The following is a 24,871-nucleotide window of genomic DNA, read 5'->3' on the forward strand; positions in this document are numbered from 1 at the left end:
TTGTGTCAGCTGTGGATCTGTTGGGGCGGTATGCGAATTGGAGTGGGTCTAGGATTTCCGGGATGATGGTTTTGAAGTGATCTATAACCAGCCTTTCAAAGCACTTCATGGCTACAGAGCGGTAGTCATCTAGGCAGGTTACATTCGCTTTCTTGGGCACAGGGACTATCGTGGTCTGCTTGAAACATGTAGGGATTCCAGACTGGGTCAGGGAGAGGTTGAAAATGTCAGTGAAGACACTTGCCAGGGGCCTTGTGAATGTTGACCTGTTAAATTAAAGGTCTAGCTCACATCGGCTACAGAGAGCGTGATCACACAGTCATCCGGAACAGCTGGCGCTCTCATGCATGCTTCAGTGTTGCTTGCCTCGAAGCGAAGGTAAAAGGCATTTAGCTCAACTGGTAGACTTGCATCACTGGGCAGCTCGCGGCTGGGTTTCCCTTTGTAGGCCCTAATAGTTTTCAAGCCCTGCCACATCCGATGAGCATCAGAGCCGGTGTAGTAGGATTCAATCTTAGTCCTGTATTGACGCTTTGCCTGTTTGATGAATCGTCTGAGGGCATAGCGAGATTTCTAATAAGCGTCTGGATGAGTGTCCCACTCCTTGAAGGTGGCAGCTCTAGCCTTTAGCTCGGTTGCTGTAATCCATGGCTTCTGGTTGGGATGTGTATGTACGGTCACTGTGGGGACAACGTCGTCAATGCACTTATTGATGAAGCCTTTGACTGAGGTGGTGTACTCCTCAATGCCATTGGATGAATCCTGGAACATATTCCAGTCTGATGAACAAAACAGTCCTGTAGCGTACCATCCGCGTCATCTGACCACTTCCGTATTTGAGCGAGTCACTGGTACTTCCTGCTTTAGATTTTGCTTGTAAGCAGGAATCAGGAAGATGGAATTATGGTCAGATTTTCCAAATGGAGGGCGAGGGAGAGCTTTGTATGCGGTAAAGGTGGTCTAGAGGTTGTTTTCCTCTGGTAAAACAGATTTGAGTTTGACTTTATTAAAGTCCCCGGCCACTAAGAGCGCCGCTTCTGGATGAGCATTTTCTTGTTTGCTCATGCCCTTATACAGCTCGTTGAGTGCGGTCTTAGTGCCATGTTTCGGTTTGTGGTGGTAAATAGACGGCTACGAGAAATATAGATGAAAACTCTCTTGGTAGATAGTGTGGTCGGAAGCTTATCAGGAGGTACTCTACCTCAGGCGAGCAATACTTCAAGACTAACATAATATTCAGAAAACAATGTTCCGTTCATTTCATAGAAAAGTGCCTGAAAGTAAAAATATAAATAACACAGAAAAATACCAACATAGGATATCATTCATGAAAAACATAAACTGTAGTTTGTTGCCTTGAGTGAGAGTAAGTGAAGGTTTCAACAAACAGTCTAAATCTGGTAGTTGCAAGTTTTGTAGGATTTTACAGGACATAAACCTCAGCTGTGTCCTTTACCAAACCCAGATAGCTTTAACTAGTTAATTCATTCTGTTGTCATAAAATCAATACCCACCTTGCTGTCAGATCTCAATAAATGTGGAGAGGGTAAGGGGAATGTCAACTCTGAAGAGATCTTTCTTGCCAGCTAAGCTCTGTCATTTTTGTCAGTCCTACTCCCCGTTATATTTTTATTTAACCTTTATTTAACTAGGCAAGTCAGGTAAGACCAATTCCTTATTGTACAATGACGGCCTACCCCGGCCAAACCCTCCCCTAACCCAGACGACGCTGGGCCAATTGTGTGCCGCCCTTTGGGACACTCGATCATGGCCGGTTGTGATACAGCCTGGGATCAAACCAGGGTCTGTAGTGAAGCCTCTACCACTGAGATGCAGTGCCTTAGACCGCAGCGCCACTCGGGAGCCTATATTTTGATGAAAAATTCACTGTTATGTCAATAAAAATGTGCAGGGAATAACATAAATGAAAGGAGGTGTGCAGTTTAGTATCTCTGTTACACAGTAGTAGCAGACTGTCAGACTGAGGCTGACTTGCAAGATGTTTTTGCGACAGTTGAAGTAAACCAGCTAGCCATAGCCTACAACATGGAATCTTTGGAATACCATGAACTTGGTCAGGTATACCATTTGTTTTATAATACAGTAATTTAATTGATATTTGCCACTGTACTGTGGCTTGGAAAAATATTCACCCCCTTGGCATTTTTCCTATTTTGTTGCCTTACAACCTGGAATGAATTTTTTTTTTGGGGGGGGGGTTATCATTTGATTTACACAACATGCCTACTACTTTTACGATGCAAAATATTTTTTCTTGTGAAACAAACAAGAAATAAGACAACAAAACAGAAAACTTGAGCGTGCATAACTACTCACCCCCCTAAGTCAATACTGTGTGGAGCCACCTTTTGCAGCTATTACAGCTGCAAGTCTCTTGGAGTATGTCTCTATAAGCTTGGCACATCCAGCCACTGGGATTTGTGCCCATTCTTCAAGGCAAAACTGCTCCAGCTCCTTCAAGTTGGATGGGTTCCGCTGGTGTACAGCAATCTTAAGTCATACCACAGATTCTCAATTGGATTGAGGTCTGGGCTTTGACTAGGCCATTCCAAGACATGTAAATGTTTCCCCTTAAACCACTCGAGTGTTGCTTTAGCAGTATGCTTAGGGTCATTGTCCTGCTGGAAGGTGAACCTTCGTCCCAGGCTCAAATCTCTGGAAGACTGAAACAGGTTTCCCTCAAGAATTTCCCTGTATTTAGCGCCATCCATCATTCCTTCAATTCTGACCAGTTACCCAGTCCCTGCCGATGAAAAACATCCCCACAGCATGATGTTGCCACCACCATGCTTCACTGTGCGGATGATGTTCTTGGGGTGATGTTGGGTTTGCGCCAGACATAGCGTTTTCCTTGATGGCCAAAAAGCTCAATTTTAGTCTCATCTGACCAGAGCACCTTCTTCCATATGTTTGGGGAGTCTCCCACATGCCTTTTGGCGAACACCAAACGTGTTTGCTTATTTTTTTCTTTAAGCAATGGCTTTTTTCTGGCCACTCTTCCGTAAAGCCCAGCTCTGTGGAGCGTACGACTTAAATTGGTGCTATGGACAGATACTCCAATCTCCGCTGTGGAGCTTTGCAGCTCCTTCAGGGTTTTCTTTGGTCTCTTTGTTGCCTCTCTGATTAATGCCTTACTTGCCTGGTCCGTGAGTTTTGGTGGGCGGCCCTCTCTTGGCAGGTTTGTTGTGGTGCCATATTCTTTCCATTTTTTAATAATGGATTTAATGGTGCTCTGTGGGATGTTCAAAGTTTCTGATATTTTTTTATAACTCAACCCTGATCTGTACTTCTCCACAACTTTGTCCCTGTCCTGTTTGGAGAGCTCCTTGGTCTTCATGGTGCCGCTTGCTTGGTGGTGCCCCTTGCTTAGTGGTGTTGCAGACTCTGGGGCCTTTCAGAACAGGTGTATATATACTGAGATCATGTGACAGATCATGTGACACATATTGCACACAGGTGGACTTTATTTAACTAATTATGTGACTTCTGAAGGTAATTGGTTGCACCAGATCTTATTTAGGGGCTTCATAGTAAAGGGGGTGAGTACACATGCACATATCACTTTTCCGTTGTTTTTTTATTTTTATTTTTTGAAACAAGTAATTTTTTTCATTTCACTTCACCAATTTGGACTATTTTGTGTATGTCCATTACATGAAATACAAATAAAAATATTTAAATTACAGGTTGTAATGCAACAAAATAGGAAAAACACCAAGGGGGATGAAAACTTTTGCAAGGCACTGTATCTGCTGTTAAATCAGTGACTGAGTTAGACATTATTAAGATTAATTTGTAATACTATGGTAATATCCTCCTCACTGTAGCGATACTACGGCTCTCGACCCGAGATCTGTGGTTGTCTAAAGACCAGTGCATTATGCATGTCACCATCCACCCCAATACCCCAGAGCACTTTTGATGCACTTCGACAAGTTCACCACCAAAATGTATCTCTCTATTGTCTATACACTGCAACTCAATACTGTCAGTTCCTAATGCCTGATCCTATTTGGCAATTAATTTTCATAACTGATGTTGTAACTGAGTAATTGAACAGTAATGATAACAATAACAATCAAAATACCTGAGCCCCTAATACACTTTTTGTAAATGCATTACCATTCAATTCCAAACTGCACTCAGTGTCAGTAGAAGTCAGGATTGATCTATTGGTTGATTGGTTATTTCCATCAATGCATCAGTGTCTACCATCATGGGTGCTACTATGCTGTTCTGTAGGTACTCTGGTTGTGGGCTGGTGGTTCCTGAGAAGCTACAAGGCTGTAATGTGCTGGATCTGGACAGTGGCTCTGACAGATACCGCTTCATCCTCATTTAGCTAGTGAGCCAGACTGGCCATACCCTCGGTACTGACAGGACAGCAGAACTGGTAGGCCTACAGTCACACAAGACATTTACAATGTTCCCCCACAATTTCCTATCTAATATGTTATTACAAAAGCAACTCTGACAGTCATGTACATTTTGCAGGGCTAGATGCCGAAACTGGATGAGACGGGCATACAGAATGGTCCCCTGGATGTCCTGGTGTAAAGCTGTTCCTTCGTTCTGCACCCTCAGGCTTGCTTTCTGCTGGGGATCTATTTGAGTGTCTTACTGAAGCAGATCACACACAACACATATCCAGTGACACTCCCTCCTCTCCATCTCCTTTCAGCTAATAGTATGTTAAGGGAAAGGCCTTATCTATTTACCATTTATTCACTGATTGACTCACAGATTAATTAATCACTGATTGGTGACCTAATCAGTTCCCAGATACCCTGACTGACTGATGTCTCTGCCTCCTTCCTGCATGCATGTCTGTAGGTCAAACTGTGCCATGTGTCTGTATCCTGACAAAAAGGCTGTTCTCAGGGAGGCCTTCAGAGTGCTCTAAGTAACCTTCACACTCTGGTGGTCAGCCAATATTTCAGTAGCATCCGGCATGCCGCACCTAAAAATATCAAATATTGATTTAGTGGTGCTCAAAATTGGAAACAAGACTACGTGTTTTATAATGCTAATTGATTTACAAAGTGGCATCATTTTCATTAACCATTTCCTTTTCCTCATTTATCTTTGGTGGTATGTCAAAATATCGTTACGCAACCCGCAGTGTGAAATCAGATACTCTATCGCCATCTGCTGGACAACCTTTTTAAACTTTTGTTTATGGGGGTATGGTTTGATTTGCCTTCACTTACAACATTGTAAAACATATATTTTTGTGAAGATTAGGACCAAAATAAATGACCCAAATAAAACAATATTTGTTCTATGATTTCTAATTCAATTGTAAAAGAGTTTTCCATGCAGATCACAAAAATAATATAATCCTGTATATTCCCTGATCATGTAATATAATATTTTGTCTCTTGAGCCATCTTGTCAGGACTCTGATAATTCATGTCAAATCGTATGGACTTACAGGAGGGTGGGAAACTTTACACTGAGTGTACAAAACATTAAGAACACCTTCCTGATAATATAAGGGATCATAGCTTTCACCTGGATTCACCTGGTCAGTCTGTCACGGAAAGAGCAGGTGTTCATAATATTTTGTACATTCAGCAAGTCTGAACTTGACTATTCCAGCAAGTCTGTTCTGGAACATTTGAAACATGATCCAGTTCTCTGAGGTAAGAAGCCTTGATTTATGAGGAACAATTGACCGAGCTGAAAGTATAATGTATTCTATCTGACAGGAACAATTATGACAGAAGTGGGACTATAGCACATGTTAAAGAGCCTTTATTCCACCAATGCCACACTCTATGATGTTGAGCCAATGCGAGACCCAATAACACACTGTCCTAGATACATTAAATTATCAACAACATAGCAGTGGAGGGGGGTTGGAATTGGTTTGGAATTGTTTATCTAATGTCATGTTTTCTGTGTGTTGTAACAGGAGAAGGTTTTAAGTGGTGCCCTCTACTGACGAGACCTGATCTTTCTAGTACCCGAGGTGGGCTTCAGTACTCCATACCTGCCTCTGAAGGGCTGTGTTTTGTGTTTCTGCTTGATTCCTACAGACAGACATAGAGGTCAAAGTGGATGCAGAAATGGCAGCCATGCTTCAGCATTCCCGATTCTCCATCCAAAGCTCAGGCAAAACTGCACCAAGACCTAAATGTGGCCCCTAGGTAAACACTCTAGTATCTCACCTGAGGGGCTATCCAAAAACTATCATGCATTTGTATATTTTTCCACCACACTACATATAGACCATACCATTATGTGATACATTACATATAGAGAAAGACAAAGCAATTCCAGTCAGAAATTCTTATCAGTGTAATTAATAAATCCTCATACGTTTATCCTATGGTCTTGTATCTGGAAGGACTTCTCTGTTATGAAGTAGCATAGTACAGTACTGTTCGGCACCTTTACACAACTCAGAAGGTCACAGCATCATTTTGAGCAGGAGGCTATCCACACAGCTCAGCCCACTCAGTGTCTAAAAAGCCCTACTGTCGAATAGATAGATATATGCATTCATCTGCAATCACCTGTAGCTAAATCTCTCTCTCTCTCTCTCTCTCTTGCTGGGTTTCTTCTTCTTCTTTGATATCATGGCGGTCCACAACCAATCGTTTAAGTGCATGCCCGCCACCTACTGTGCTGGAATGTACGATCAATCATGATCTGCCCAATTTTTAAATAATAATAATAATCCCTACTAACTTCTACCACACCCTCCCCCCAAAAAACCTCCCCAACCCCCCTACCCCATTAAACTTGATCTATATCATGCTGAAACACTCCACCCTTAGGATTGTTCAGCATCTCAACAAACATTTCAACAGTAACATCTGTTACCCCAATACCTCTTTTGCCGCCTTACCAATAAAAGCTATGAAGTCAACTTTATTAATTATCAAAGTGTCCTTTGACACTGCACATTCATGAGTGCAAGATTTCTGAACAGGCTTCCAAACAATGCCAGGACCAGCAGAAACACCAGCCCCGACATTAGGTCCACTTACTACAGGAGCTGCCATGGAAGCTCCATCATTCCACACTGTAGTTCCACCAATCTGTCTTAGGGTCTCTGCATACGATACATCATGACTAATTCTATATCTCTGAGCCTCTCTAGCCTCTCTCTGGACCTGGCAGCCACCAAATGCTGCACTATGTTCCCCCCAACAATTACAAAACTTAATCTTCACATTGCTCCCACATTCACCGTAATCATGTTCCCCTCCACACTTGGCACATCTTGTCCTTCCTTTATAAAGAACAGCTACATATCCCATTCTTTGGCATTTAAAACACCTCAATGGGGATGGGGCAAATTCTCTGACATTGAAACTAAGGAATCCTATCTGTACTTTCCAGGCATAACCTTGTCAACCCTCAGCAGCACTGATAGGCTTTCACTTCTTTGACCTCCTTTCCTACTGATCAACCTTTTGGCCTCAATCACTCTTCCTCCAATCACATTTTCTTTAATATCATCTGTGGACATAGATATTGGGACCCCGAGTGATGACTCCCCTCAATCTAGCATAAGCACCAGGGGCATGGCTTTTAATCTTCTTCCCATTAAGCTTTTCCATTTTCAGAATCTTCTCTTGCTGAGCCTGGCAACCACAAAATATTAACAATCTACCATTTCCAATGAACCAAGCTAATTTCACTTCCCTTACCTCTTTCTTTACTGCATTATATCGTCAGATAGGGTGTAAGTGAGGCCCTGTGGTCTCATCAAACACTATCACCACTTTCCACTCCAACACATATTACTCTTGCTTCCTACCTTGGCCCTCTTTATGCTTCTTTACTAGACACTCCACTGCTTTCTGTATAATGATCTCTCTACTTCCTATGTCTTTCCACTACCGGCCATTCCGGTCCTTGACCCTTGTCCTCCCGCTTCATACCATCAGAACTGACACTCACATTGTTCGAATTCCAGCACAACTGTTGCTTCACCAACTTTATCTCAATTTCCTCCATTTCGTCCGCACTACTCGCCACCATTTCCAGCCCAATGAAAACCTCTTACAGTGGCTCCTCTGGCTCTTCTTCTTCTTCTTTAACGTTTTATGGCAGACGACACCTATTGGTGTGTTGCCGCCACCTACTGTACCTATTGAAACAAAACAAAAATAATATATTCCATTGTGGGTCTCTCTAAGTGCTTTTCGGAGCTGCCACCTTAAAGCCCCTCCCTACTTCAAAGCCAGAAAAGTATGACACAACCAATTGAACAGTGATACTGTTTTTTTCATGAAAATTAATATAATTTACATACCAGTGAATTCGTTACCAACATTTTGTCCTTGTATTTGTTGTGATCTGCAAATATATCACATGTGGGCTCTGTTAAGTTGTTAACAAATTGATAATAGAAACGGATTATGAGTTTGGTCCCTAACCTTAAGCCACACATTTAGGGCATTTAACATGTATTCTAACAAATACATCAATCTTATCAAGGCTGTCTTCCTCTCTCTGGGAAAAATACAATTATTATATTCTGCTCTATTCATTAATAACACACATAATATTACCCCTATTTATAGTAATTTGTAATCACACAAGACACAAATATGTTAAAACCTTTAATAGTGAAGCTGACATGTTGCCTAAATCAGAATAGCTGGTTTGAAATGATTGTTTTCGAATTGGAAGAAATGGAAATGGAAAGTATTCAACATTGCAGAACTGAAAGTTGTTCATTGCGTCATTCTAAAGCTAGATCCGTGACGTAAATGCAGTTCAACAAGGCAGTACAAATCGAAAACAGAAAAGCGATCGTGTGGTAGCAACTCCATAGGTTTTGTCACGGTCTTGCCTATGTTTTCCTCCATGCCTGCATTTCCCATGGCGCCCGCTATCGCGCTGAATAACTGGGGGACATCTTAACTGTTATTTTACTTGGCTATAACTCGTTTTTTTAGCTTAGGTTTTAATTTATTTTCCTTGCATTCTCAACCGGCCATGACCGTGGAGCAGAATGTCCTCCAACAGCATTCTCAGAAGGTATGTCTACATAGTGGCAATGTTTTCGTTCTCCGTCTGCTTGCTAGCAAATCTGGCAGGGAAAGATGGCTAGCTAGCTTATCAAACCAAATGTAATTGGTCGCGTACACATATTTTGGAGACGTTATCGCGGGTGTAGCGAAATGCTTATGTTATGTTCCTAGCGCCAACCTAACAATACCAACAAATCCCAAAGGTAAAACGAAAGGAATGAAGAAATATACAAGTATTAGAACGAGCAATGTCAAAGTCTAGGATATAAGGATATAACAACAATATATACTATGTGCATGCTGGTGTGTAGACACGTTATGGGCAGTAGTTATATTAATAGAAAAGGTGTGTACAACAATAGTTATATTGCTAGGATAGGCCTCGACTAGAATAGTATATAACTTATGAAGTGGGTAAAATAGTATGTAAACATTATTAAAGTGAATTGTTGTTTTCCAAGTGTGGTGTCAGATTGTTGGATCTTTTCCCAATCGAGTGCACGATCTCTTAGTATTTACAAACATGCATCGTTAAATATTCCCCTTGTCAAACAAGTCATGAGGGCAGATTGCTAACGTATCTAACGTTGTCTAGCTTGGTACATTGCCAACAAGTTAGCTAGCGCGCTAAAGTTACAGGTAGCCCCACTAACGTAAGTTTACAAACAGTGACACGCCTATTTGAGGGGAACAGTTAGCTTGCTGGGTAGCTAGCTAATGTCGTCAATTTAACATAACCAAGGTCGTTACTGGGTGCCTAAATGTTAGCTAGGTCAAGTTCAGACAGTTTTAGGCCAATGTGATCTTCTCGTTTTGTGGGGTAGCTAGCGAACGTTAGAAATCATTGGGTTAGTTGACTGTTGATGGGTTATAAGATAGCAAGTCACTGTTGGTTTCGTCATACAAGTCAGCCACACTTGACCCAGCACATGATCTGTCTGTGTGCCTGAGGTGGTTTGCTAATGTTACTAAAATTACTGTTGTGATATGTTTGTTTACGTGCTGTGACTGCCAGGCAGGAGTGGCAACGATGAGTCTGAATGCAACTGCATTACTGTAAACTTGCTGAGAGAGGCAGTGGGTTGGCTAATTTTGACCGGTTACGTTGACGAATATATATTTGTCAAACACGTATCTAGTACAACTATGCAGATAGCTATGAATCATTCTCGGGATTTTAAAATGGTATACACATCATAGCCACACCACAATCTGATTTGGGGGAAGAAGTCCAACATTACTTCAACGTTTTAATTAGGTTGTTACAGGTCCAGATTGAGTCATAGGTTCGGTTGTTCACAAACATTAGCTATATGAAGCAAACGATACAATGATTTAGTGAGCTGGCTGCTGACGGTATAGTCCTCATACCATAGCAGCTGTTTACTTAACTCAATTATTTAGGTAAGATGGCTACCTAGCTGCTGTATTACAGTCATGGGATTTGTCTGAGGGTGTTACTATCCCTCAGATTACCATCCAGCACCACATCCTTTGATTAGTGTTGATGATATGATTTGGCAACATTAGAGACCGTACTCTCTATTGTCTTAGTTCAGAACAGCAGGAGGTATGTTATGGTCATGTTTAGTGATGCACCGATATGACACTTTTGTCCGATATTCGATATTTTCCTGCGCCATTTTCCTTTCTGATATTTAACATTTTAGCGGCCTTTTACAGTTAAATAGTTAACACACACACATGGACGCAGTGGTCTAAGGTACTGCATCTCAGTGCAAGAGGCATGCATCTCAGTGCAAGAGGCATCAATACAGTCCCTGGTTCGAATCCAGGCTGTGTCACATCTGGCCGTGATTGGGAGTCCCATAGGGTGGCGCACAATTGGCCCAGCGTCGTCCGGGTTTGGCCAGGGTAGGCCGTCATTGTAAATAATAATTTGTTCTTAACTGACTTGCCTAGTTAAATATAGGTTACACGTACACACCACACTGACCAAAAATGTATTTTGTTGGCATTTACGTACAGTTGAAGTCGGAAGTTTACATACACCTTAGCCAAATATACATTTAAACTCAGTTTTTCACAAGTCCTGGCATTTAATCAGAGTAAAAATTCCCTGTCTTAGGTCAGTTAGGATCACCAATTTATTTTAAGAATGTGAAATGTCAGAATAATAGTAGAGAGAATGATTTATTTCAGATTTTATTTCTTTCATCACATTCCCAGTGGGTAAAGTTTACATGCGCTCAAATAGTATTTGTCAGCATTGCCTTTAAATTGTTTAACTTGGGTCAAACGTTTCGGGTAGCCTTCCACATGCTTCCGCAAGCTTCCCTGCAGCAAAGCACCCCCACAACATGATGATGCCACCCCCGTGCTTCACGGTTGTGATGGTATTCTAAGGCTTGCAGGCCGCCCCCTTTTTTCCTCCAAACATAACGATGGTCATTATGGCCAAACAACTCTATTTTTGTTTCATCAGACCAGAGGACATTTCTCCAAAAAGTGCGATCTTTGTCCCCATGTGCAGTTGCAAACCATAGTCTGGTTTTTTTATGGCGGTTTGGAGCAGTGGCTTCTTCCTTACTGAGCGGCCTTTCAGGTTATGTCGATATAGGACTCGTTTTTACTGTGGATATAGATACTTTTGTACCTGTTTCCTCCAGCATCTTCACAAGGTCCTTTGCTGTTGTTCTGGGATTGATTTGCACTTTTCGCACCAAAGTACATTAATCTCTAGGAGACAGACCGCGTCTCCTTCCTCAGCGGTATGACGGCTGTGTGGTCCCATGGTGTTTATACTTGTGTACTATTGTTTGTACAGATGAACGTGGTACCTTCAGGCGTTTGGAAATTGCTCCCAAGGATGAACCAGACTTGTGCAGGTCTACAATTTTTTTTCTTGGCTGATTTCTTTTGATTTTCCCATGATGTCAAGCAAAGAGGCACTGAGTTTGAAGGTAGGCCTTTAAATACATCCACAGGTACACCTCCAATTGACTCAAATTATGTCAATTAGCCTATCAGAAGCTTCTAAAGCCATGACATCATTTTCTGGAATTTTCCAAGCTGTTTAAAGGCACAGTCAACTTAGTGTATTTAAACTTCTGACTCACTGGAATTGTGATGCAGTGAAGTATAAGTGAAATAATCTGTCTGTAAACAATTGTTGGAAAAATTACTTGTCATGCACAAAGTAGATGTCCTTTCCGACTTGCCTTAACAACAAATTTGTGGAGTGGTTGAAAAACAAGTTTTAATGACTCCAACCTAAGTGTATGTAAATTTACAACTTCAACTGTATGTCCCCATTACCAGTAAAACATAATCAAAACCTATTTCTTTCACTTACTTGCTGTGCTGTTTCGTTGTTCAGTCGTTTCATTCTCAACCAGGATTTCTGTGGAACGCCTTTGGGTCTTTGCGTGTCAAAAAAGATACTCGTCAAGTAACACTATTTGTGTCAAATAAGCTTGTTGACCAATCAGGACCTGAATATGACTGCACGTCACATAATTTAATGCGTTCATAAGTTTTTTACGTAGTTATTACACTATCACTCGTATTTCATATGTCACAACGATTCATCGATACGTATGCTATGATGCTGGTAAAGTTGTCTAACGCACCTACAGTGCTGGTCATTAAAAAAACAAGCTAGCTCATGGATGCAATAGATGTTCTTCCCCATAAACATAGCAAAACGACAATCTGTTTCAGTAGTTATAGCTAGCTAGCTAACTATATAGTTAGGTGTCATTATCTAAAATAACCCTCATTTATAAGACAGTTCTTATTTGATTAATGTTGGTTGGATCCATCTGTGAAGCTAGCCACAATAAGGATTTGCCACAATGGTGGACTTTGTGGTTAGCCTTCAAAATAAAAGTATATAATTGACAGTGATGCAAATGAATAGAAATAGTAGAATTATGCCATAATTGAATAGATCATGCTCAATGAGGTTGGAATGTTGTTATATAAATCAACAAAAGACAATAATTTGTTAATTTGACAAATCTGAAATCACACTGGATGTATTATACCTTTGAATTGAATTCGGGGCATACTTATTTCACTGTACAGCCTTAACCTTGGATTGTGGATCAATGGCTTTGAGTATCAGTCTACTCAGTGACACCGAGAGAACATTAGTGTCGTAGCTCTTATTGCGGGACTCTGAAAAAACTGTGAATTGAACCACATTTATTGTCAACCTATGTATATTGAACACTATTCCCGAGGATTAACACTGCATGGATGTTTGAGTCTGATAACACTGAGGAGGACGTTAAAAAACAATATCTTGGTTATTGAGTAGATTGATACCCCATTTCATTGATGCCCAATCCTTAGGTAAAGCTGTACAGTGCAATATCAATGTCAATACACACAATAGGCTGACTGGGGAGGCGATTTCACACAGTCACAGTCCCGCGATAAGAGCTACAATGCTAATATTTGCGTAAACTCTTCACAGTTGTGTTCTGTGGGTGTCACCGAGTAGACTGATACCCCATTTCATTGCTTCACAATCCAACCTTGTTTAACATTATCTAGTCTAAATATGGCATGATTCCACCAATTGTAACCTTCTGCGTCACTTTCAAAGATGTACTTTTATTTTAGAGACAAACTGCAAATTCCTAATGCCTAATCCTTATTGTGGCTAGCTTCACAACACAACCGGGTCCGGTTGAGCCCCACTAGCCAGATGAAGCTAGCTGGCTGCTGATAACGTTAGCTTTGGGCAACAGGGGTAAGTAGCTGGCTCGCTACTTATTTTCATGAACTGAAATTAAATTTCATTAGGCGAACAACAAGTGGCTACCTAGTTAATACTTACTCACAAGGATTCCTAAATCATTGCTAAGAATAATGAAAATGACTGCCGTTTCTACTGGTCGTTGTTTTCAGGCTGGTTGTATTGGTGCTAGCTAGGTACCAAGCTAGCTACCCCAGAAGTTGCGGTCGAACAAATAATGCTTTATTACCAATGCGGTATTGTGAACACATCGTTCGTGGCCGGTGTTTGCAGATTTTTTTTTTTACTGCTTTGACAGTGCTACTGATAGTAGTGGTGGCGCTTGGCTTGCACTTGCAAATTCAGAACACACTATAATAACACACTCTATAGTACAACTGTTATTTGACTTGTCAAATTTAAAGCTTATTTAACGTGTCAAATAGTGTTATTGTCAATAGTGTAATTTGACGTGTATCTTTTTTTGACACGCAAAGACCCAAACGGCGTTCCATAGTATGTCGTGAAGCTAATAGCAGTGACGCTATTACTGTGTAACTCCGGTAGGAAAACATCTGAAAAATAGCTCACTTGGTAGTGTGTACCGGTGCTCGACCAGTCGCGAAAGCCAACATCACCCATGACAGAGACTGGTTGATTGTCAAGGGCATTATCCATTATCTTGGCTTCAAAGGATTTCGCCTGTGAGTTGTCTCGCTGAAATGTTCTTACTCTTTCAAATGACTGCTCGACTCGTTGACTGCTCGATCCACACAGCAGACATTGTGGGCTAGGTTAGGAATGCTGTGTTGCACGTGTAGCGCAAAATTCTACGTGGCGTCATTACGTTATATAGGTATGCACGTCAGCTTTGACACCGGTTTTGCACATTTGCGTTAAACTAGACATCGGGCCAATACTGATGTTGGCATTTTTAGCTAATATTGTCCGATCCCGATATGTTTACTGATATATTGTACATCCCTAGTTACAGTGAGGGAAAAAAGTATTTGATCCCCTGCTGATTTTGTACGTTTGCCCACTGACAAAGAAATTATCAGTCTATAATTTTAATGGTAGGTTTATTTGAACAGTGAGAGACAGAATAACAACAAAAATATCCAGAAAAATGCATGTCAAAAATGTTATAAATTGATTTGCATTTTAATGAGGGAAATAAGTATTTGACCCCTTCTCAATCAAAAAGATTTCTGGCTCCCAGGTGTCTTTCATACAGGTAACGAACGGAGATTAGGAGCACACTCTTAAAGGGAGTGCTCCTAATCTCAGTTTCTTACCTGTATAAAAGATACCTGTCCACAGAAGCAATCAATCAATCAGATTCCAAACTCTCCACCATGGCCAAGACCAAAGAGCTCTCCAAGGATGTCAGGGACAAGATTGTAGACCTACACAAGGCTGGAATGGGCTACAAGACCATCGCCAAGCAGCTTGGTGAGAAGGTGACAACAGTTTCTGTGATTATTCGCAAATGGGAGAAACACAAAAGAACTGTCAATCTCCCTCAGCCTGGGGCTCCATGCAAGATCTCACCTCGTGGAGTTGCAATGATCATGAGAACGGTGAGGAATCAGCCCAGAACTACACAGGAGGATCTTGTCAATGATCTCAAGGCAGCTGGGACCATAGTCATCAAGAAAACAATTGGTAACACACTATGCCGTGAAGGACTGAAATCCTGCAGCGCCCGCAAGGTCCCCCTGCTCAAGAAAGCACATATACATGCCCGTCTGAAGTTTGCCAATGAACATCTGAATGATTCAGAGGACAACTGGGTGAACGTGTTGTGGTCAGATGAGACCAAAATTGAGTTCTTTGGCATCAACCCAACTTGCCGTGTTTGGAGGAGGAGGAATGCTGCCTATGACCCCAAGAAACCATCCCCACCGTCAAACATGGAGGTGGAAACATTATGCTTTGGGGGTGTTTTTCTGCCAAAGGGACAGGACAACTTCACCGCATCAAAGGGACGATGGACGGGGCCATGTACCGTCAAATCTTGGGTGAAAACCTCCTTCCCTCAGCCAGGGTATTGAAAATGGGTCGTGGATGGGTATTCCAGCATGACAATGACCCAAAACACACAGCCAAGGCAACAAAGGAGTGGCTCAAGAAGAAGCACATTAAGGTCCTGGAGTGGCCTAGCCAGTCTCCAGACCTTAATCCCATAGAAAATCTGTGGAGGGAGCTGAAGGTTCGAGTTGCCAAACGTCAGCCTCGAAACCTTAATGACTTGAAGAAGATCTGCAAAGAGGAGTGGGACAAAATCCCTCCTGAGATGTGTGCAAACCTGGTGGCCAACTACAAGAAACGTCTGACCTCTGTGATTGCCAACAAGGGTTTTGCCACCAAGTACTAAGTCATGTTTTGCAGAGGGGTCAAATACTTATTTCCCTCATTAAAATGCAAATCAATTCATAACATTTTTGACATGCGTTTTTCTGGATTTTTTTGTTGATATTCTGTCTCTCACTGTTCAAATAAACCTACCATTAAAATTATAGACTGATCATTTCTTTGTCAGTGGGCAAACGTACAAAATCAGCAGGGGATCAAATACTTTTTTCCCTATACCAAATATTAAGTTCTGCTTTTCTGATGTATCAAATACTTATGTCATGCAATAAAATGCAAATTAATTACTTAAAAATCATACAATGTGATTTTCTGGATTTTTGTTTTAGATTCCGTCTCTCACAGTTGAAGTGTACCTATGATAAAAATTAGACCTCTACATGCTTTGTAAGTAGGAAAACCTGCAAAATCGGCAGTGTATCAAATACTTGTTCTCCCCACTGTATATATAAACAAACAAATGGTGGGACCAACTGCAATAATAATAGTAGTAGTGGACATGGGATTACCATTAACAACAACTACAACAACAATATTAATCAGAACAACAATACATTAAAGCAATGGTAGTAGACCAGTGTCAACATGACTGGGAAGACACATGACATGAAAGACAAAACAAAACGGGAAATATTATCGACATTACATTGCACTTTTCACTGGCTGTCCCTCAGGTTGTGCCAGGAGGACACACATTTGGCTGCCAAAACTGCACATTTAGGCTTTTCACCCAATAAATATTAGATTTTTTCTTCATCTTTTATAGTTTCAAATTCTTTGTATTGAATTATAATTTTGGGAAAGAAATATTCTCTTAGGTCTGAGTATTTGTCACAGTGTAATAGGAAATGCATCCCTGTCTCTAACTCTCCCCTGGAGCAGAGTGAGCACAGCCTGTCCTCTGGGCAGCCAGGTTTGTCTCTGACGACCGGTCTCTATAGCCAGACTGTGCTCACTGAGTCTGTACCTAGTCAATGTTTTCCTCAGTTTTCTATCAGTCACAGTGGTCAGATAGTCTGCCACCATGTACTGTCTGTTTAGAGCCAAATAGCATTGAAGTTTACTTTGATTTTTTGTGGTGTCTTTCCAATAGGTTGATATATTTTCTTTTTGTTTTGTGATGATTTGGTTGGAACAGATTTTCTGATTGCTGTCCTGAGGCTCTATGGGGTTGGTTTGGGTTAGTGAACTGAGCCTCAGAACCAGCTGGCTGAGGGGACTCATCTCTTGTTTCATCTCTTGACACTGTAGAGCTGTGTGATGGAATGTTTTGGGGTCACTTGTTTTTAGATGATTGTAAAATTTGATGGCTCTTTTTTTCTATTTGAATGAGGGGGTATTGGCCCAATTCTACTCTACATGCGTTATTTGGAGTTTTTCTTTGCACTTGCAAAACTCTGCATGCAGTATTTTGATTGGATCTTTGTCCCATTTTTGGTAAATTCATTTTTAGAGATTGGACCCCATACTTCACTGCCATATAGAGCAATTGGTTCTATAACTGATTGGAAAATTTTGAGCCAGATTCTATAGAATAGAATGCTCTTCCTGCTTTGTCTCTCAGCTCATTCACAACCATGTGAAAGCTACATGTGTTGCTGATATTTAGTCCTAGATATGTGTAGTTTTTGGTGTCCAAATATAATTTATATTTGTGTTTATATTTGTGTCATCCTGATTTCTGGAGCTTTTTTTTGAATATCATTATATATTTTTTTAGGTTAACAGTCAGAGCCCAGGTCTGACAGAACCTGTGAAGACAATCTAGGTGCTGCTGTAACTCCTCTTTAGTGGGAGACAGCAGCACCAGGTCATCTGCGTACAGCAGACAGACACTTGATTTCAGTGTTGTGTAGGGTGATACCAGGTGCTGCTGATTCTTCTAATGTTTTTGCTAATTCATTAATGTAGATGCTAAATAGTGTTAGACTTATTGGGCAGCCCTGTTTCACTCCCCTTCCCTGAGAGAAGTCTGTTTGCTTGTTGCCAATTTTAACCGCACATTTGTTTTTAGTGTACATTGATTTAATAACATATTTTTTCCCTCCAATACTACTTTCTATTAGTTTATAAAAAATACCTTCTTGCCAAATTGAATCAAATGCTTTCTTGAAATCTACAAAACATGAGTAGATTTTGCCTTTGTTTTGGTTTACTTGTTTGTCAATTAGACTGTGGAGGGTGTAAATGTGGTCTGTTGTACGATAATTTTTTTGAAATCCAATCTGGCTTCTGCTCAGGACGTTGTGTTCATCAAGGAAATTATGTAGTCTGCTATTTATAATACTGCAGAGAATTTTCAAGTTGCTGTTAACGCAAATTCCTCTAATTATTTGGGTCAAATTTGTAAATCTTTATAGATTGGTGTGATCAATCCCTGGTTCCAAATATCGGGGAAAATACCTGCAGTGATGATAATGTTGAAGAGTTTGAGTATAGCCAATTTGAATTTGTGGTCTGTATATTTGATCACTTCATTTAAAATACCATCGGCACCACAGGCCTTTTTGGTTTGGAGAGTGCATAGTTTTTCCAATAATTCTTCTTCTGTAATTGGGGTATCCACAGGATTCTGATAGTATTTGACTGCTGATTCAAGGATTTGTAATTTTTCTTTTATATCTTTTTGTTCTGGGCTCTTTGTTATATTGCTGTAGAGGTTTGCAAAGGGATTTCTCCACATATCCCCATTTTGGATAGCCAATTCCTCCTGATAAGGTTTGTTGAATTTATTCAAATTCTCCCAGAAATGGTTTGATTCTATGGATTTCTCAATTCCATCCAGCTGATTTCTAATGTGCTGTTCCTTTTTTGTTCTTAGGGTGTGTTTGTATTGCTTCAGTGTTTCCCCATATTGAAGGCGTATATTTTTGTCTGGTTCTGTTTTTGATTAGATATGTTTCTCAATGACTTTCTTAGATTTTTGCAATCATTATCAAACCATTTTTCCCTATCTGTTATTTTCAGTTTGCTCATATGCTTCTTTAGATTAGCCAAGGAGGCTAATTTGTCAAATATAAAGTTTATGTTCCAAACGGCCAAATTACACCTTCATTGCTGTAGGAGAATGTTAAGGCTAAAAAGTTGTCCAGGAGAGATTGTATTTTTCAGCTACTAATTGCTTTTTTGGTAGATGTCTGTACTGTTTCCATTCCATCTTTAGGCCTGTCTGGTACCATGTAATTTGTTGGGCTGTGATGCTTCATGGTTGGGTTCTGCTCTTCTCAGATACACTGTGATTTTACTGTGGTCTGAGAGAGGTGTTAATGGGCTGACTGTGATAGGCTCTGAGAGACTCTGGGTTGAGGTCGGTGAGGAAGTAGTCTACAGTGCTGCTGCCAAGGGATGAGCTGTAGGTGTACCTACCAAAAGAGTCCCCCCTCAGCCTACCATTGACTATGTACAGACCCAGTTTTCGACAGAGCTTCACGAGCTGTACTCCATTTTTGTTTTTCACTTTGTCATAGTTGTTTCTGTGGGGGTATGTGGGGAGGGAAAGGTTGGTGCTTCCTGGTAGGTGTTTATCCCCATGACTGTTAATAGTGTCTTGTTCTTCTGCTGTTCTAGCATTCAGGTCTCCACAGACCAGTACGTTGCCTTGGGCCTGAAAGTGACTAGTCTCCCCCCTCTAGAATGGAGAAACTCTCTTCTTTGAAGTAGGGTGATTCTGAGGGGGGAATGTATGTGGCACAGAGGAAGACGTGTTTATCTGTCAAGATAGCCTCCTTGTTGATTTTTAACCAGATAAAGAATTCTCCTGTTTTGATCAATTCGATTGAATTAATTAGATAAGATTTATACCATATTAGCATTCCCCCTGAGTCTCTGCCCTGTCTGATTCCTTTTAATTTAGTGGATGGTACGATTATCTCCCTATAACCTAGTGGACAGCTAGTGGAAACATAACCTCTGCACCATGTTTCCTGTAGTACTACAATATCAACATCATCAATTTCTTTCAGGAAGATTGGGTTTCTGGTCTTTAGCCCAAAAGCAGAGGACTTCAAGCCTTGTAAATTCCAACATGCAACATAAAAATATTTCATCACTTTTCTTTCCTTTACCTTCAAAATGAGACAAACACTCACAATCCAACAAGAACTATTAAAATAGGATTTTTCAATTAACGTAAACTCTTATTATGCAAATGTAATTTGTTTATCATTTAAGATAAGATTTGTGTCATGCCACTTGGGTGGATGTAGTGTGAGGATGGTGGAGGTCTTGTGCTCATCTTACCATGACCCTCGGCCTATCAAATGTGAGCATAGTAGACTCAGCATTTGTTTAACTTTTTTGGGCTCATTGGGACACTAGCGTCCCACCTCGACAACATCCGGTGAAATTGCAGAGCGCCAAATTCAAATGACAAAAATAGTAATAATAAACATTCATGAAAATACAAGTGTTATACATCGGTTAAAAGATTAACTTCTTGTTAATCCAGCCGCTTTGTCAGATTTCAAAAAGGCTTTACGGCATACAAACATTTTCCAACCAAGAAGAGGCATCACGAAAGTCAGAAATAGCGATAAAATAAATCACTTACCTTTGAAGATCTTCCTCTGTTGGCAATCCAAAGTGTCCCAGCTACACAATAAATGGTTGTTTTGTTCGATAAAGTCCCTCTTTATATCCCAAAAAACTCATTTTGTTGGCGCATTTTGTTCAGTAATCCACTGGCTCAAAGGCGGTCAAAACATGCAGACGAATACATCCTAATAGTACCGGTAAAGTTTGTCGAAACATGTCAAACGATGTTTATTATTAATCCTCAGGTTGTCAATTATCTAAATAATCGATAATATTTCAACCGGACAATAGCGTATTCAATAGAAAGGAAAAAGAACGAAGAGCGAGCACACAGTCACGCGCGCAAAACAGTACTGCATGATTCCATAGACCACTTACCAAAAGGTATTTTTCTTCGTCGTTTTTCAGAAAACAAGCCTATGGCTTCCACTAGATGTCAACAGTCTTTAGAGACTGGTGATCTCGGCGGGGTGGAGATTGCTCTGCTGTTCCTGGGTGGAGAGGTCGGGCTGCGGTTTAAAGCGACGTCCTTGAGAGTCTTGGCAAGGATGGTGACTGTCTCCCTGTACAGGTGAGCATGGTCATAAAGACAGTCCATCAAAGGGTGGGATGGTGGGCCAGGTGTACATTGGGTCGCAGGGCACAGTCCCGGGAGAGGCTGGCGTTTATCCTTTGGATTGTGGCAGGGTGGAAGTCCGTCCTCTGTAGAAGGGTTAATACCACGATTCTTGAGTTGGGGAAGATTAGGAGGCCTTCTCAATCACTCCCCGTAGTGAAGTCGCCACCCTCTCCTGAGCACGCAGGTCGTTGCTTCCCGTGTGTATGGTTATGTGGCTTGGCGACCCAAGATGGGCCTTATCAAGCAGCTCCATGGCACTCTGCGTTGTTGGGCACCACACCTTTCTCGTTTTGTGTCTAGGGAAAAATGTATTCGCCTGAACAAACTTCCCATTTGAGTCCATCAACAGGACGATGTCAGCCAGTGTTTATTCTGGACTGGAGGAGGCAGAGGGGGGGCTGGTGGGTGTTGGAGCTGGGGTGTGCTGGTCTGTGCCGGTGCCGCTGTCAGTGGGAGGCTGTTCTGTGGGCTGGGGAGGAGGTGCGCAGCAGGCAGGGCTGGGGAACCCTGGCTGGTTGAGGTGGGCTCCTCTGCTGTGTGAGGGAAGGTCATAGAGCTGCTCCTTCAGCCTGTCCTCTGTTCTCTTTCTCTCCTGTAGCTCCTCTCTTAGTGTGGTCAGATCGTTATTACTGCTCTGCCTGTCTTTTTGGAGCTCTCTCACCTCCTTTGTTAGATCAGCCAGCTCTCTCTTGAGTCTGTCTCTCTCTTGCTGAACCTCTTTTAGCTGTGTTGCAAGGCTGCTGTCCTGCTCTGTCCTCACCTTGGTTAGGAGCTCCTCTAAGGTGTGGTTGTCTGGTTGCTGTTTGCTCACGCTCTCCCTCAGCAGGACCACCTCCCCCTCCAGTTTGGTGAACTCATCCCTCATGGCAGCCATGGTGGTGAGGAGGGCCTGAGCCTGCTCTGCACTGAGGGGGTCGCTCTCCTCCTGGGGCGTGTCCTCCACTATGGTGGGAAGAGAGGTGCTGGATGTGCCTTTTTGGGTGGGGATAGTAGGGGTGAGGGTGGTGCTGGTGGAGTTTGTCTTGTGGGAGGGCATGTCATTGGTGGTGTCCTTCTCCGCTCTCTCCTTAATGGTCTGAAAGTCTGTTTCAAACAGCCTAATATTACCTTACGCACCATGACAGTCCCAGTCTTGTAGAGGTTGATTATTATCATGGTGCTGTCAGGGTCGTCTGTCTCTTTGACTTTCAGTTCCACCAATTACAGATTCCCTCTTTCTTTATGGATGGGTAGTGAGAGCAGACTGCTGAGTGCCATGCATTTGGCTGGTCAGTGAGAAAGATGAGATTACTCACATCACCGTTTTTGTAGAGGTCTGTGAAAAGGGTTTCTGGCCTCCCCTTTAGTAGTTTCTGTTTAAAAGCTTTCCTCGTTGTGTCATTTTTGGCTTCTGGAGGGTAGAGAATGGATTCAGCACTGAGGGGGAGTGGGAACATGGTGCCTGTGGGCTCTGCTACTACTGCTGCTGCTGCTCTGTTCCGCTGCCCCATTGCCATAGCAACCGGTTTGTTTGTCTGCTGCTGTTGCTAGCTAGCTCTAATTTAGTTCAAAAACCAGAAAAAAGAGTGACAAATCTTTACACAAAAAACAAAAGATATGTTTAAAGTTAGTCCGTGCTCCTTTGTGGTTTACTCACTCAGTTTGGTCGTTTGATGTAGTTGTATTAACTCCCCTTGTGTCAATGGTTGCGTCAATTCAAATTTGGTATCAGGATAAAATGTGATTCAGAGTCACCGAATATACTTTAAGTATTTTTATTAAACTAAAGCGATAAATGGTAAATGCAATTTTCGTATATACGGGTTCACTGTATCACCACGCAGGGTAAAGCAGGGAACTGCTAAAATGTGTACAAAGAACAGTTATTATACTGTGATAGGCCAACAGACGGGTTGGAACTACTTCTATCACAGTAGAGGCTCAGTGTGGTTTTAGACTTACTGGCCTATCATTGGCGTTGGCGCCCAGACTGGTCCCAGCCTCACAGCGCTTCAGATGTCCGGCGCTGTTGCTGTGTAGATTACGCTCCCACACCCTAGAGACTGAGGTCAGACAGTTCTGTAACACTGTTTGAGCTATTTGCACCTGCATAGAAAGCATACTGTTCCCGCTCAAGGTTAACCACAGCTTCTCAGCACACTATCTGGGGCAAAATGTTACTTCCAGCACACACAGGCACTCAAGCCAACAGTTGCTAATATTCAATCACATGTGATATAGTATTGGGTTATAGCGCAATAAACACAGATCCTCACACTTGCTAGGTTTGTTCTAGCTCGTTTTTTCTGGCTACCTTGTTAGTCTGCTGGCTAGGTCTTTGTTGTGTAGCTAGCTAGCTAGACTGAAAACTTCTTAACTTGAGGCGCAAAGTTTTTCTCCTATTCTGAATGAATAGAGTTGTTGTTCATCACTTCTTGTCTGGAATTCTTTTTCGATTAGAGTGTTTATCTCATTCTAAAAACGAAAAAATATGAAATTTATCAGGAGCTCATGTTGAGCATGTCTCTCTCTCTCTCTCTCTCTTTGCCTGCCTCTCACTCTCTCTGCCTCTCTCTCTCTTTGCCTGCCTCTCGCTCTCTCTCTCTCTCTCTCTCTCTCTCTCTCTTTGCCTGCCTCTCGCTCTCTCTGCCTGCCTCTCGCTCTCTCTGCCTGCCTCTCTCGCTCTCTCTGCCTGCCTCTCTCGCTCTCTCTGCCTGCCTCTCTCGCTCTCTCTGCCTCCCCCAACAGGACTGGTAGCCTACTCTCATCAGAGAGGTCTTTGAAACATTGAATACGGGTTTCAAATTTAGGGAAATGACACTCTCTAATTGTTTTATATTTTTGACATTTTGTCAGGAAATGCAGCTCCGTCTCAGGTTCTGCTGTTGTGCAGTGGTTGCACAGCCTTTCCTCTACAGGGAAGCAGGTTTTCCTGTGTCTACCCTTCTCGATGGCAATGCTGTGCTCATTGAGCCTGTACTTTGTCAAGGTTTTTCTAAGGTTTTGATCAGTAACCATGGTCAAATATTTAGCCACAGTGTACTGTCGATTTAGGGCCAGATAGCACAGCATTTTGCTTTGTGTTTGTGCTTGTGTTTCCCAGTAAGCAATATAGTTTTGTTTTGACTGTGTTGTAATTTGGTTTATCCTGATTGATTGGATGTTCTGGTCCCGAGGCTTCAGTGTGTTAGTAGAACAGGTTTGTGAACTCAGCCCCAGGACCAGCTGGATGAGGGGACTCTTTTTTTTGCTCAGCTCTTGGCATTGCAGGGCTTGGTAGTGATATGAGAGGGGGTCAGTGTATTTTAGATGTTTCCAAAACTTAATTGCTCTTTTTTGAGTTTTTATTATTAGTGGATATTGGCCTAATTGTGCCCTGCATGCATTGTTTGTAGTTTTCCTCTGGACACGTAGGATAATCTTACAGAACTCTGCATGCAGGGTTTCAATGGGGTGTTTGTCCCATTTGAGGAAATCTTGTTTTGCAAGTGGACCCCACACCTCGCTGCCATAAAGTGCAGTTGGTTCAATGACATATTCAATTAGTTTTAGCCAAATTTTAATAGGTATTTCAATTTGAATTAGCTTTTTAATGGCGTAGAATGCACTGCGTGCTTTCTCTCTCAGTTCATTCACTGC

General features: G+C 41.8%; 1 protein-coding gene across 5 annotated transcripts in view; it reads left to right on the top strand.

Annotated features, from left to right (window-relative positions):
* Positions 1-8,782: 8,782 nt before the first annotated feature.
* LOC139537416 (ubiquitin carboxyl-terminal hydrolase 25-like) overlaps positions 8,783-24,871 on the top strand; it is a 66,768-nt gene continuing 50,679 nt past the window's right edge. For 3 of the 5 annotated variants that reach the window (XM_071338668.1, XM_071338669.1, XM_071338670.1), the window contains exon 1: positions 8,783-9,024. In XM_071338668.1, coding sequence (XP_071194769.1) covers positions 8,983-9,024 — 42 coding nt within the window. In that variant the 5' untranslated portion in view covers positions 8,783-8,982. The remainder of the gene's footprint in view (positions 9,025-24,871) is intronic. The other 2 variants (XM_071338671.1, XM_071338672.1) reach the window with 1 other exon arrangement.

Source organism: Salvelinus alpinus, chromosome 13 (genome assembly GCF_045679555.1).
Source record: "Salvelinus alpinus chromosome 13, SLU_Salpinus.1, whole genome shotgun sequence".
In the NCBI taxonomy this organism is placed as follows: Eukaryota; Metazoa; Chordata; class Actinopteri; order Salmoniformes; family Salmonidae; genus Salvelinus; species Salvelinus alpinus.